Consider the following 15,459-nt stretch of genomic DNA (forward strand, 5'->3'; position numbering starts at 1 on the left):
GCTGTAGGAGAGAAAGTGTCTGTGGGAGTATTTTGGGGACAGAGACCGGGCTGTGAAGAGACTGGAACAACAGGATGACTTTGGGGACTGACAAGGTTCCATGGGGAGTGAAGAAGACTTTGGGAGCATTTTGGGCTCTGTCATTGGGCCGTGGGGAGAGGCTTTGTCTCTGGGAATAAGTTGGGGTGTGACAGGGTACTGTGTGGAGAAAGTGTGATCATGGGGTTATTTTGGGGACTGAAAATGTTCTGAGGGTAGAGTGTTGGCAAAGGATTATTCGGGGATTAACACAGGGTCACGGAGAAAGGGTCAGTGAGACTATTTTAGAAACTGGAACAGGTATGTGGGGAGAGAGAAGGTCAGTTGGAGTACTTTGGAGACTGACATCGGTCGGTGAGGAGAGATTGAGTCAGTGTGAGTATTTTGGGGACTGACACAGGACTGTCTGCTGGAGTTGTGTTGTCCCCTTTTGAAAATATTTATCCCTCCTTGACAGGGAAGCGGCCTCGAACGTCGAGTACAAGGTGAACGCTGGACAGGTCGAATGCGGAAAATGTAAATCTCCTTGGTATCGAAGTTGCAATAATGATGAGCACCGTTTCATCTGTGAGAAGTCTGCATCTTTGTGCCCGGATATTCCGTTAAAGATCCGGGATGTCTGTCAACAGCCCGTGGAGCTGACTTAAATCGAAGGACATTACCCCAATTCCAGCGCTCTCCCAGACTCCGACAAACCCATCCACTCTGCCCCTCGCCTCTACCCTATTCTCCTCTCTCTTACTCTTACTCGGCATCTCGCTCTCTGTTTACCCTCAAATTCCCAAACTCGTCTCCATAACTCCACCCCTGTCATCTCTCTCTATTTCATCCCCAGTTTTCCTCCCCACACTTTCCTGCCTCCCTCTCCCAGCATCAAAGGACTGTATCGCATGTTCACCACCTGACTCATTATCCGTGACTTATCCGCCCTGAGATTTGTATCTTTGCAGGATCTGTACGTCGCAAGAATGGAAAATTAATGTAGGATGCAAAAAGATAATAAATGCTGCAAAAATGTCGAGCCGGTACTCATACATTCAAAACATCTGCTGGCGGAGGGGAAGCAGGTGTTCCTGGTCCATTGAGTTTGCAGGCTCCTGTGCCTCTTCTCTGATGATGGAAATGAATAACAGGGAGCCCGTTCCCGGGTGATCGGCCTCAGTGATGGATCCCGCCTTCTAACCTCTGCCTTCGATGCTGGTGAGGGTTGTGCCCGTGATGGAGCCGGTGGTGTCCACAGCCCTCTCTGGCCTCTGGCGCCATCGTGCGGTGCAGCATCCGCGCTAGGCGCCGATGCAACAGGTCAGAATGTGTGGGCGGTCCGTATCGCGTAACGGGTTAAAAAGGACCAGCAGAAATGGACACACCTGCAGTCTGAGTCTTCCGTTATGAACTCTATTTTATTAGTAACTACGTGAGTAAGGTAATATCAAACAAGATAAGGTAAGCAGTCTAGCAGAGTATATGCGTATATCGGTGAGTAGATAAAGATTCCAAGCTTCTCCAGCTCAGATGGTTAGCTGATACAGTCTTACGGTGGTATGGTAAGTAATCAGTTCAGTTCTGGAATTTGGTTTGAGTAGAGTTGGAGAGAGGGGGATAGAGTGTTGATTTAGGTTCCAGTGCCGGTGCCGATCCTCCACTGATTTAAAAGTCACTAACTTGTGACGATAGGAAGGGGGATGCCGGTCTTCCACGGTAACGCTGTCAACCCAGGCCAGGGTTGAACACACCGATAACGTTCCACCGGTCACTTCTTTGTCCACAGTGTGAGCAAACATCCCCACCCCTGTTGTGGGCACACCAAGCCCACCAGTGTCCCCCATGCCTCTGGAGTTGTGTGTCTCCTGGGTGTCTTGTCTGTCTGACTGAAAAGTCATGTGAGCTTGTATATATCTCAGCAGTGCGGACCACCAGCTGTCCGTCATTTCGCTCCGCCTTTCAGTTTCGAAAGGCAACTCACAGACTCTCTCTCTCTCATCCCTGCTGCTGAATTAGTACACACGCTGCTCTCTCTCTCTCTCTCTCTCTCTCTCTCTCTCTCTCTCTCTCTCTCTCTCTCTCTCTCTCTCTCCTCTCTCTCTCTCTCTCTCTCTCTCTCTCTCTCTCTCTCTCTCTCTCTCTCTCACTTTTATTGGAACAGTCCACTTTGGAATAGTCCTTCAGATTTCGTCACGACCATGCCCTGACCTCTCAGATGCACCTGTTTCAGGGGCAAAGTTTACCCTTTACGTGGATGGCAGCTCCACAGTCTCTGGGACCGGGGAATGCCTCTGCGGATACGCCGTAGCCGGCAACCCTCCCAGCTCGAAGGTGGCGCTCCCCAGCCCCCAGACTCTGCCCAAAAAGCAAACTTCTTTGCTCTCACTCGCGCCTGTACTTTAGCTAAGAACAAAGGGGCCAATGTTTATACAGACTCTCGCTACAAGTTTGGGGTGGCCCTTGATTTTGGACAACTCTGGGCACAGCGAAGATATTTCACCTCCTGTGGGACCCCCATCCAGAATGCCACGTATGTAAAGAATCTCCTCCAGGCTATACTCCTCCCCGAAACATTGGCCGTTATTAAATGCCCGGCTCACCTAATAGACGACTCTGCAGTGACTAAAGGCAACAACAGGGCCGACTTGGCAGCTAAACAGGCTGCACAGGAGGCGACTATCATAGTTTCCACTACCGAGCGATTAACTTTCACCACGACTAAATCGCCACCAGCGCCGGGCACTCCAGGCAGGGCTACAGTTCGAAAGCTCCAGGGGGACGCCCCTGATTCAGAAAAGCAACCCTCGAAGACACACGGATGTGCGCATTCGGTGTCCACCGGCCTCTGGCAGACCCCAGATGGCCAGGTTTGTATCCCTGATGCTTTGTTACCGCTGCTTATTGATTGCCTGCGTACGGACACCCACCTTGGCAAGGAGGGAATGGGTAATATTTTGCTCTGCACCTGGTGGCACCCAAGGCTGGAGGAGGCGGCCACGGCAAAGATACAAGCCTGTTTGATACGGCAAAAGACACACGCGGGAAAGGGAGTAAAATGTGCCCCAGGAAACCCCCCCTTGCCAAGTGGTGCTTTTGAATGCATTCAGCTTGATTTTATTGAATCACCGCGTGTACACTGTCATAAGTACTGTTTAGTGATTGTAGATGTGTTCAGTAGACGGATTGAAGCTTTTCCAACCACCAGTAATAAAGCTTCCACGGTGGTAAGGGTGTCGCTTTCAGAGATTATACCCAGATTTGGGGTACCCAGACCGATAAGTTCGGACAATGGCCCTCACTTTGTGGGGCAAATAAATAAACAGCTATGCGAGATGCTGCACGTTGAACAGCAGTTTCACTGTTCTACCACCCGAAGGCTGCAGGAACAGTGGATCCGGCTAACGGCAGCCTGAAGAATAAGCTGAATAAGTTAATATCCGAAACCGGACTCAGCTGGCTGAAGGTCCTTCCGTTAGCTTTATACCCTATGGGAATTATCCCACATTCCACTGCAGGGGTATCAGCAGATGAAATTGTTTATGGGCGTCCTGGAAAGACTCCATGGGATGCTGACATGCAGCGTCCCGCCAAAATTGACCTTAATGTCATGGGGGATGAATTGCAGAAGTACTTCCACCAATTAACGTGTTCTCTAAAGTTTCTGAACTCAGAGGTAAAGAATACCCTTAAGGATCCCGGAGGGCAAGGAGCGGAGTGGCCGGAGCTGAAAACTGGAGATTCGGTACTGATCAGGGATTGAGCCCCGGTGGAAAGGACCATTCCAGATACTATTGCAAACACCGACGGTAGTTAAAGTACAAGGCCAGGAACATTGGATACATCTCAGGGACTGTAAAAGATGGCTCCCTGGCCGCAATTAACTATTTGTGGACTCATTTCTTTATTGTCTGTTGCAACTGATTCCTTAGAGGACAACTTGCTTGATCAAACACATAAACGTCTGCACCGTAACCGTACTGCGTGCTACCATTTGGTGCAATCTGTAGAAGCACCGCTGGTAGCTAACCCATCAGGGCTAACCTGGGCTAAGGATAACTTAATAGTGGAGGATAGATCAAGGGCAGAATGGAAAGGATAGAGGAAAAGTTTCGTAGAGGGGCTGGGAGATACTTCATTAAGAAAATGGGCGTAGGTGCTGACAATACCGGGTCCCCTGAGTGTTTCGGGACTCGTGAACGGCGTGTCACGGGGGGACAGGGAAGAGTGGGTACATAGTTCACGCTGTAAAAGCACCAAGTATTATCCCTCCTGTTTCACGGGGAAGGGATGGGGATGCGTTTCCGCCAGGGTACCCCGGGAAACACCTTACCTGGAGAGACATTGTTTGGACAGCCGATGTAAGATAGACAAGGGAATCTTCTCTTGCAAATGTATCCAAGAACAATGTGTGCCCCTCACTTGGGGAATTCAGTATGTGTGTGGATATTGTAATGGGACTCGTGTCAGCTGGTTCAGAGACTTTTGAATACGCCTTCCTGTATCCCAAGGAGAGCTCATGTGTGATCAGAAATTAATCCGTGAGAATTCAGCTACCGGGCCATGACAGGATGTGTGTTCCTGTTTAACGGCACCTATACTACGGCCACACCACTCTACCTACCCTCTTTGCGGTAGGAACCATTGGACCACACTCTGCCCCCAGAAGGGTCACATTCGGCGACGACTGATAGCTCGAGCTGTGAGTAAGAAATTATGTGCTGACTGGAGGAATTCTGTTACTTTGGGCTCTTCTCTGGGCTATGGGTTCCTGTACACACTCTCTCTCTAGGGGGTTCTTAGAGAGTCACAGCTGCATAGAAACGTTACTACCTCATTTGTGGGCTAACGGCATTGGGAAAGAGTACGGTGGAAAGCCTGCAGGTCGTTAACAGGGAAATGGTGGAGTTACGACTCTGGGCAGAGCAAACCAGGTATGCTATGCATTACCAGCTGGCCCAGCAGGGAGGGGTTTGCGCCATAGTCGGAGACAAATACATTACCCATGTTACTGATGAGTCCGAAAATGTAACTCAGGCTATTCAGTCTATTAAGAAACAACTGGATGACTTCAGGCAAGGTCCAGAGACAGGAGAGGTCTGGTTGGGATGGTTGCTAGGAGTATCTTGTGGGGCTTATCTACTGAACGGGCTGATTACTTTCATTGTTATAATTTTTGTGCGTAGCGTGATAATGATCTGCCTAAATACTGGCTGCAGAATTGTCACGGAGAGGCTGATGCTGATGTCCTTTTCGACGCCCGTGCAGTTGGTATCATGGAATGCTAAAAGGGGGAATGATGAAGGGAAAGGTAAACTTAGGTAGAGGGATCGGTAGATGGAGGAACGGATTAAGGGGTATGATTAGTTTATGATCAATTGTCTTATAGGTATCTTATGTGACTGACCAGTCAGAAAGAAACTCTGCCCGGCAACAGGTGACGCACTAGGCATTGTTCTCTAAAAGTGCTGAGCATAACTAAATATGGGTATAGATTGATAGAAGGGGCATCTCAAGGTATAACTACGGGACAGACGTTCGAGAGAAGGGGGAAGTGTCGGGGGAGGTGCCAATATCAGCGAGTTAAGTTGTAACCAGGCTGGCCTTAGCAAAAATAATAATAGCAAACCAAAAATTATTTTATATCTAATTGTATCTTGGCATGCGATCGAAACTGTTCCAAAACTGTATTAACTCGCGTAATTATAATATTTCCTGTAATGATCAATGCTATAAATTGGGTAGAATTGTGTTCGGGGGTGGGCAGTGTCCGGACTGTCTCTTTGGGAGATCAGTCTGTAACTCCCCCCATATCATGCTATGAATAAAGAGTGAAGTTTAACGAAGTATCGTTTGTTTTACGGTTTTATTGAATTCGTGGTACCTTGCGCTATCGCATCGGGTCTATCCACCTCTGATACCCTAATTGTTGTTCAAAGAAACGCGAGGCGCTGGTTTCTAGTGCACTCATTTCCCCCGCTCCCAATCTCTGATCAGAGTCTGTCCCAACGCCAAGATTATATGAGTCCAGCACTCCGTCAGTCAGACCCAGAGCGGGGCTTCCTTCATACTATCCCATCACACATTCCCCGAATCAGGTAATGAGTCACGCTCTCCACAACACACACCCGTGGTCAGACACCTCTCCACACGGTCCCATCAGACTCTCCCTGGTACAGACACACAGTGAAACTACTTTCTCCTCGTCCCGTCACGCACTCGCGGTCAGATCTCATATGTAGTTTACCCCCACACATTAATTTCGAGAGAACTAGAATCTAAAAGCAAGGATGGAGTTTTCTGTCTCAATAAGGAACTCTGAGGACACATTTGGAGATTTATGAGCAGTTTGGGTCCCTTATCGAACTAAATGTGTGCTCATATGGGAAAGTATTCAAAGGAGGTTCAGGAAAATGATTCCCGGATTGGACGGCTTGTCATATGACGGCGGTGTGATGCTCCGGGGCCTGTACTCGCTGGAATTCAGATGAATGAGGGGTGACTTTATTGACATTTCCCGGATAGAGAAAGCCTATAACAGAATGGATGTGAAGAGAATGTTCCCTATTGGAGGGGAGTCTCGAACCAAGGGACACAGCCTGAGAATAGAGGGATATCTTTCAGAAAGGAAATGAGGAGGAATTTTCTCAGCCAACGCGTGGTGAATCTGCCGGATTGAATGTCGCAGGCCGCCGTAGAGACCCGGCCATTTGGGTATATTGAAGGCAGAGTTTGATAGATTCCTGATTAGTCAGGGGATGAACGGAGACAGGGAGATGCCAAGAGATTTAGGGCTGAGAGGGAAATGGATCAGCGATGATGAAATGGGGAGCAAATTCGATGGTCTAATGAGGCTGCTACGACGTATGTAATCATTTGAAGTTCCTGGGTTCCTGGCTGTCAGTAAATAAGAGGGCCTACATTGGGCCCTGCACGGTCATGCAAACACGAAGGTGTTACGTGTTCGACCGAACAGGGCAGGCAGGCAAGTTCCCGCAACTCCATTTCCCAGAGAACGGTGACGTCACTTTCCTTCTTGGACTCAGACTGGCAATTATTCCCTGACACATTCCTGCATTGGAAGTCTGTACTTAAAGGCCTCTTGTTGAGCACTCCATAGAACCACCGAACCAGAGAACACTACAGCACGGTACAGGCCCTTCAGCCCTCCATGTTGTGCTGACCCATATAATCCTTAAAAAAAATACTAAACCCACACTATCCCGTAACACTCCATTTTTCTTTATTCTATGTACTTGTCCAAGAGGCTCTGAAATACGCCTAATGTTTTAGCTTCCACCACCATCCCGAGCAAGTCATTCCCGGCACCCACAACCCTCTGTGTAAAAAACTTACCCCTGACGTCTCCCTTAAACTTCCCTCCCTTAATTTTGTACATATGCCTTCCGGTGTTTGCTATTGGTGCCTTGGGAAACAAGTACTGACTATCCACCCTATTTATATCTCTCATAATTTTTTAGACCCAGCTCTGCTTACCTTCCTTCATATGACTTGTTCTCCAAACCTGGCAACATCCTGGTAAATCTCCTCTGCACCATCTCCATAGCTTCCCATCCTTCCTATGACGAGGTGACCAGAATTGAACACAATACTCTAAGTGCGGTCTCACCAGAGATTTGCAGAGTGTTCAGTGCTCAACCGGAGGAGTTGCGTTTCCAGTCCTACTGTGTGTGATGTCCTTCGATTGGTTTGGTGCCGTCTAGTTTACTTCGAGTCGATGCAAGTATTAACTCCAGACGTTGCTATGGAAGTCTATCGTTAAAGGGCACTAGCTGAGCACTCAGTGCTCAATCGCAAGAGTTGCGTTTCCAGTACCACTGTTTGTGCTGTCCTTCGATTGGTTTCTTGCCGTCTATTTTACTTCGAGTCTGAGTCTGAGTTAATTCCAGACCTCACTCTGCATTTGTGTTCAACATCGTTCATAACTCTCTCATTACAGAAGGGATCACAGCGTTAGGAATTTGACAGATGTGGGCTGTCATTGAAGATGAGGAGATGTCATTGGATGGGCGATGAATATAATTCTGTCCCGTCGGATCGCCTCCTGGTGGGGAGGCTAAACGAACAGAATCGCAAGAGGACTCAGACGGTTATAACCAGCACTCTGACCGTCTCACCCCTCCCACTATTGAGGATATTTTCATAAGACGACGCCTTGAGAAGGCGGTATCCATCACGGAGGACCCTCACCACCCTGGAGAGGCTCTCTGCTCGTTACTACATCAGAGAGGAGTTACAGGAGTCTAAAACCCCCTCACACAACCATTCAGGAACAGCTTCTTCCTCTACACCATCACATATTCGAACGCACTAACTCGACATTTTTGCTGTATTTATTAATATCTAGCATTTTACATTAATTGTTATCTTTGAACAAATGAGCAGCGTGTTTGCGGTATTCATTAATATGTCTAATTTACATTAATTTTAAATTACGCCGCACGGATGCAGCAAAAGAACAAATTCTAGGCCGTATTAGTTTCAGATAATAAAGCAAATAGCGATTCCGGTGGAAAACATCCCACGGGGTGGACAGGACGATTTGCATGCTGGCCGTCACCACTCAGGGCACTGAGTGAAGGAGTCGGGAGCTCGCGTTGCAGTGGTTCAATACGTCAGTGAGGCCGCACTCTGTTTTGGTCGCCCTGATCCAGGAAAAATGCCACTGAGCTGGAAAGATCCCAGAGGGAGATTTACGGGGATATTGCAGCGGCTCGAGGGACTGAGTTATGGAGAGAGGGCGGGAAGGTTGGTACTTTATTCCCAGGAGCGTAGATCTAAACTTACAGCGTTGCAGAAACCCAGGAGAGGCAGAGACAGAGAGCACGCACGCAGACTTTTACCTAGGTTGCGGGGTATCGAATACCAGACGGTTCAGGGCGGTGTTGAGAGTGGGTGAGAAGGAGAAAGAGAGAGAGAGGTCAGGGAGACGGAGTGTGTAGAGAGAACGGGGAGAGGAGAGTCTGAGTGGGGTAGGGGAGAAAGAAGGAGAAAGGGTAAAATGGTGGGTAGAGAGCGCGGAGAAAGAGCGGGCGGAGAAAGTGCGAGGAAATAGTGGGCGGAGAGGGGTGGAGAGAGAGCTGGGGTGATTGGGAAAGTGCGGGGAGGGATGGCGGAATGACAAGAAGGGGATTGATGGTAGATGTTTGTCGTTATCTGGAGAATGGAGTAGCAGGGAGGTGTAGTGAGGGTGAGGTGGGAATTCGGAATGATGGATGGAGGGAGAGTGGAAGAGAGATAAGGAAAAGAACGAGATAATAGAGACGTAATTCAGACGCCCCCATGGGCTGTTAACAAAGACCCTGGAGGTTTTCAGCTATAGCCGGGCACAAAGGTGCAGACCTCTCGCAGATGAATCTGCGATCACGATTGCAAGGATAATTCATTCCTTTCGGTGTGCAACGAGTGCAGACGGGAGTTCCAGAGGTCACGTGATACAGGAGACCAGAGGCCGCTATTCTATCAAAGAGGGTTAAAAAGTTTCAATACGGATAAAACAGCGATTAACCTCATTAAACCTAGCAATTATACGCCTGTCAGTTTGACGTCAGTGGGGAGAAAATTAATGGAAATTATTCTAAGAGATGGTATATATGATTATCTGGCTAAACAGGGTCTGATTCAGAACAGTCAGCATACATTTGTGCGTGGAAGGTCATGTTTGACAAATCTCATTGAATTTTTTGAAGAGGTTACGAGGAAAGTTGACGACGGTAAAGCAGTGGATGTTGTCTATATGGACTTCAGTAAGGCCTTTGACAAGGTTCCGCACGGAAGGTTTGTTAGAAACGTTCAATCGTTAGGTATTAATATTGAAGTCGTAAAATGGATTCAACAGTGGCTGGATGGGAGATGCCAGAGAGTAGTGGTGGATAACAGTTTGTCAGGGAGGCCGGTGACTAGTGGTGTGCCACAGGGATTTGTACTGGGTCCAATGTTGTTTGTCATATACATTAATGATCTGGATGATGGGGTGGTAAATTAGATTAGTAAGCATGTAGATGATACTAACGTAGGTGGAGTTGTGGATAATGAAGTAGGTTTTCAAAGCTTATAGAGAGATTTAGGCGAGTAGCAAGAGTGGGCTGAACGATAGCAGATGGAATTCAATGCTGATAAATGTGTGAATAATCCAAATAGGACATACATGGTAAATGGTAGGGTGTTGAGGAATGCAGTAGAACAGTGTAATCTAAGAATAATGGTGCATAGTTCCCTGAAGATGGAATCTCATATAGATAGGGCGGTGCAGAAATCTTTTGGTATGTTGGCCTTTATAAATCAGAGCATTGAGTTTCGGAGTTGGGATGTAATGTTAAAATTGTACAAGACATTGGTAAGGCTGAATCTGGAGTATTGTGTACAGCTCGGGTCACCGAAGTATAGGAAAAATATCAACAAAATAGAGAGTGTACAGAGATTTACTGGAATGTTACCTGGGTTTCAGCATCTAAGTTACACGGAAAGGGTGAGAAAATTAGGTCTTTATTCTTTAGAGCGTATAAGGTTGAGGGGGGACTTGATATAGGTATTTAAGATTATGAGGAGGATAGATAAAGTTGACGTGTGTAGGCTTTTTCCATTGAGGGTAGGGGAGATTCAAACAAGAGGACGTGAGTTGAGATTTAGGGGGGCAGAAGTTTAGGGGTAACACAATGGGGAATATCTTTGAGTAAAGAGTGGTAGCTGTGCGGAATGAGCTTCCAGTAGAAGTGGTAGAGGCAGGTTCGGTATTGTCATTTAAAGTAAAATTGAATAGGTATATGGACAGGAAAGGAATGAAGGGTTATGGGCTGAGTGTGGGCCAGTGGGACTAGGTAAGTGTAAGCGTCGGCACTGACTTGAAGGGCCGAGATGGCTTGTTTCCGTGCTGTAATTGTTATATGGTTATATGGCAGATGGTGTTTAATGCTGATAAGTGTGAGGTGCTACATTTTGGTAGGAATAATCCAAATAGGACATACATGGTAAATGGTAGGGAATTGAAGAATGCAGTAGAATAGAGTGATCTAGGAATAATGGTTAAACACGAGGAACTCTGCAGATCCTGGAAATTCAAGCAACACACACAAGATGCTAGTGGAACACAGCAGGCCAGGCAGCATCTTTAGGAGAATCACTGTTGACGTTTCAGGCCGAGACGTTTCGTCAAGACAAACTGAAAGGAAACATACTGATGAAGGGTCTCGGCACGAAACATCGACAGTGCTTCTCCTACAGATGCTCCCTGGCCTGTTGTGTTCCACCAGCATTTTGTGTGTGTTGTAGGAATAATGGTGCATAGTTCACTGAAGATGGAATCTCATGTGGATAGGGTGGTGAAGAAAGCTTTTGGTATGCTGGCCTTTGTAATTCAGAGCATTAAGCATAGGATTTGGGATGTAATGTTAAAGTTGTACAAGGCATTGGTAAGGCCGAATTTGGAGTATTATGTACAGTTCTGCTCACCGAATTTTAGGAAAGATGTCAACAAAAGTACAGAGAAAATTTGTTAGATTTACCAGAATGTTACCTGTGTTTCTGTACATAATTTACAGGGAAATGTTGAACAAGTTAGGTCTTTATTCTTTGGAGCGTAGAAGGTTGAGGGGGGAATTGACAGCGGTATTTAAAATTATGAGGGGGATAGATAGAGTTGACGTGGATAGGCTTTTTTCCATTGAGAGTAGGTGAGATTCAAACAAGAGGACATGAGTTGAGAGGTAGGGGGTAAATGTGTAAGGGTAACACGAGGGGGAATTTCTGTACTAAGAGAGTGGCAGCTGTGTGGAACGAGCTTCCAGTAGAAGTGGTAGAGGCAGGTTCGGTATTGTCACTTAAATTAAAACTGGATAGGTATATAGACAGAAAATGTATGAAGCGTTATGGGCCGAGTGCGGGCCATTTGGACTAGGTGTGAGTTAGCGTTCGGCACGGATTAGAAGGGTCGAGATGGCCTATTTCCGTGCTGTAGTTGTTAAATGGCTATATGCTTATATGGTTTAGCGGGACGACTGTTTCATGGAGACGCAGAGGGGCGTAGAGAACGTACGGGATATGGCAGGGGGTAGACAGAATGTGTGTAATTGAGGCGGCAGAGCAAAAGACAAGAGAGTCGGTGTAAAAAGGGAGAGAGGAAGAGTGTCCTCAGTCCTGAGACCGTTCCCAACCTAATCACACTGACACACTCGTTCCCCACAGCCCCGTGTTAGTCTCTAAACTAATGCCACAACACTAGGGACCCCTCGCAGCCTCCGGTCTATTGCCAGACTAATCTCACTGACCCACTTTCTCTTCACAGTCCTGTTTCAGTCCTCATACGAATCCAACTGACATACGCTCCCCCGCCCACAAATCTGTTTCATTCCCCCAAAAAATAACAGTGTCCCACCCTCTCCCCACAGACTTGTGGCAGACTCGAAATGAACTCTATAGGCCCACTCTCTTCATCTGTGTGCCCAAATTAATCCCATTGCCGCTCCACCTCCCCACAGCTTCGTGCCAGACTTCAAACTAATTCCACTGCATCGCGCTCTCACTACTGCCCTGCGTCGGTCACCAAACTAATCCCAGGGTACTGGTCCTTCCCACAGCCCCGTCACACTCCGCAAATTAATCTATTACCCTGCCCTGTCCTTCCCCGGCAGACATGTGTCGGTCCCCAAAAAATTATCATTGTACCATCACCTCCCGACAAGTTCGAACAGTCTACAGACAATTCCCAATCCCCCTCCCTGTTCCCTCAAACCTCCTTCAGTCCGTAAACTAGTCCCATTTTCTCCCGTCAACTCTACGTCAATAGACAAAAGACAAAAGGTGCAGGAGTAGGTCATTCAGCCCTTCGAGCCAGCACCGCCATTCACTGTGATCATGGCTGATCATCCACAATCAGTAACCCGTTCCTGCCTTCTCCGCTATATTTAAGAGCTCTACATAAGTCTTTGAAAGCATGCAGATAATTGGCCTCCACTGCCTTCTGAGGCACAGCATTCCTAGATCCACAACTCTGTAGTTGGAAAAGTTTTTCCTCAACTCCGTTCTAAATGGCCTACCCCTTATTCTTAAACTGTGGCCTCTGGTTATGGACTCCCCCAACATCGGGGACATGTTTCCTGCCTCTAGCGTGTCCAGTCCCTTAATAATCTTAGAACAGATTGGAGGAAAAACTCTTTCACCCTGAGAGTTGTGGATCTGTGGAATGCTGTGCCTCAGAAGGCAGTGGAGACCAATTCTCTGGATGCTTTCAAGAAAGAGTTAGATAGAGCTCCTTAAGATAGCGGAGTCGAGAAATATGGTGAGAGGGCAGGAACGGGGTACTGATTGTGAATGATCAGCTATGATCACATTGAATGGCGGTGCTGGCTCGAAGGGCCGAATGGCCTACTCCTGCACCTATTGTCTATTGTTTATTGTCTATTGTAAATCGCTGCAGTCCCAGGACCGAGTCTTGAGGTACACTGTTACTCACTGCCTGCAATCCAAACACTTTGTTTCCTGTCTGCCAACCAATGTTCTATCCATATCAGTACCCTACTCCCAATACCATGTGCTCTAACCTTTCCCACTAATCTCCTTTGTGGGACATTATCAAAGACATTCTGAAAGCCCAGGTACATTACGTCCACTGTCATTCCCCATTTTTCTTCATCCAGATCAGTCAAAATCTCACCCGTCTTCGCATTTTCCAATCCAGTATGCACGGTTTCGGTCGACAAGAAAGGGGGCTATAAAGTTCTGTGAAATTAAATTTATTTCATTATTGCCGAGTTTAGAAAACCATTGATGGAGTCACTCTCAGTTTATTACAACAGGAGTGAGTTGTGGGACGGTGCGGAGGGTGCTTCGTTTTGTATCTGACTACGAGAGTGTGAGATCAGACGGTACAGAGGGCGATTCCCAGTATTGTGTGATGAGACAGTGTGGAGGATGATTCACTGTGTGTTTAACCCCAAGATTGTGTGATGAGACGGTGTGGAGGGTGATTCTCTGTGTGTTTAACCCCAGGATTGTGTGATGAGACGGTGTGGAGGGAGATTCACTCTGTGTCTGACCCCGGGAGAGTGTGATGACTCCTTTGTTACTGTGGGATCTTCTCGAGGTGTGAGACCTACCATTTCATTCTTTGAATTGATTTCTAAGAGCCTTGAATTCCGGTTTGAGCATTCCTGCATTGATGTGTTCAAAGATGTTCCAAACGTGGATACGTAATAACACCGATCTTTGTTAGTGATCCAGTCCTTGGGACAGGTTTGCTCTGGAAATCAGGAATAAGTAATAGTGAAGATCCATCCGTACTTATAAATCGCAACTCCCGGTGGGTTGGGGGGTGTTCAGGCGCCCAGTGAATTACCCTCCACACTGCCCCAGTGTGAAGTACCCTCCTCACTGCCTCATATTTTCCCAGGATCAGAGATAGAGTGAATTTCTCTCCGCACCATCGGATCACACACTCCCGGGGTCAGACACAGAGTGAATCTCCCTCCACACCGTCCCATCACACACTCCCGGGGTCAGACACAAAGTGAATCTCCCTCCACACCGTCCCATCACACACTCCCGGTGTCAGACACAGAGTGCATCTCCATCCACACCGTCCCATCACACACTCCCGGTGTCAGACACAGAGTGTATCTCCCTCCACACCGTCCCATCACACACTCCCGGTGTCAGACACAGAGTGAATCCCCCTCCACACCGTCTCATCACACACTCCCGGGTTCAGTCACAGAGTGAATCTCCCTCCACACCATCCTATCACACATTTTTTGGTTCATTTGCACAGAGAGGTTCTGTGTTATCTGGTAAAGCGAATGACTAGAGGCCGTGGGGCCGACTCGATCTCACCCTATTCTCAAACTTTAAATGGGTAAGAAGCCCGGCTCGCTGGCTTGGAGCCGGGCGTGGTATGCGAGTGCCTCGTGGGCCACTTTTGGTAAGCAGAACTGGCGCTGCGGGAGGAACCGAACGCTGGGTTAAGGCGCCCGATGCCGACGCTCATCAGACCCCACAAAAGGCGTTGGTTGATATAGACAGCAGGACGGAGATGTTCTGTGTTATCTGGTAAAGCGAATGACGAGAGGACCCGCAGTTTTATCTGGTAAAACGAATGACTAGAGGCCGTGGGGCCGAAACGATTTCAACCTATTCTCAAACTTTAAATGGGTAAGAAGCCCTGCTCGCTGGCTTGGAGCCGGGCGTGGAATGCGAGTGCCTAGTGGGCCACTTTTGGTAAGCAGAACTGAGGTCTGAGACACAGTGAATCTCCCTCTGCCTTGTCCCATCAGAAAACCCGATATCAGGCATGCAGAGAAGTTCCCGGGATCAGACACAGAGTGAGGATCTGAAAACGCAGTCCCAGCACATACCCGTTGCTTTAGGCACAGGGTAAATAATTTTCCATCACAAAATCCCCCGCGACCGAGACATAGTGATGCTCCCTCC

At 47.8% G+C, this 15,459-nt stretch overlaps 1 protein-coding gene and 1 long non-coding RNA gene across 2 annotated transcripts in view; one reads left to right on the top strand and one right to left on the bottom strand.

Annotated features, from left to right (window-relative positions):
- The window catches only part of LOC140720032 (uncharacterized), a 41,242-nt gene extending 40,199 nt beyond the window's left edge, over positions 1-1,043 (top strand). Inside the window, exon 10 of the mRNA XM_073034930.1 lies at positions 497-1,043. Within this exon, the coding sequence (XP_072891031.1) occupies positions 497-686 (190 nt within the window). The 3' untranslated portion in view covers positions 687-1,043. The remainder of the gene's footprint in view (positions 1-496) is intronic.
- Positions 1,044-9,142: 8,099 nt separating this feature from the next.
- LOC140720069 (uncharacterized) lies at positions 9,143-14,255 on the bottom strand. The gene is made up of 3 exons (XR_012097089.1): positions 14,130-14,255; positions 13,688-13,752; positions 9,143-9,498 (listed from the first exon to the last, which is right to left on the bottom strand). It is a non-coding gene; the product is annotated as an uncharacterized lncRNA (long non-coding RNA).
- Between the last annotated feature and the right edge of the window lie 1,204 nt (positions 14,256-15,459).

Source organism: Hemitrygon akajei, unplaced genomic scaffold (assembly GCF_048418815.1).
Source record: "Hemitrygon akajei unplaced genomic scaffold, sHemAka1.3 Scf000035, whole genome shotgun sequence".
Lineage (NCBI taxonomy): Eukaryota > Metazoa > Chordata > Chondrichthyes > Myliobatiformes > Dasyatidae > Hemitrygon > Hemitrygon akajei.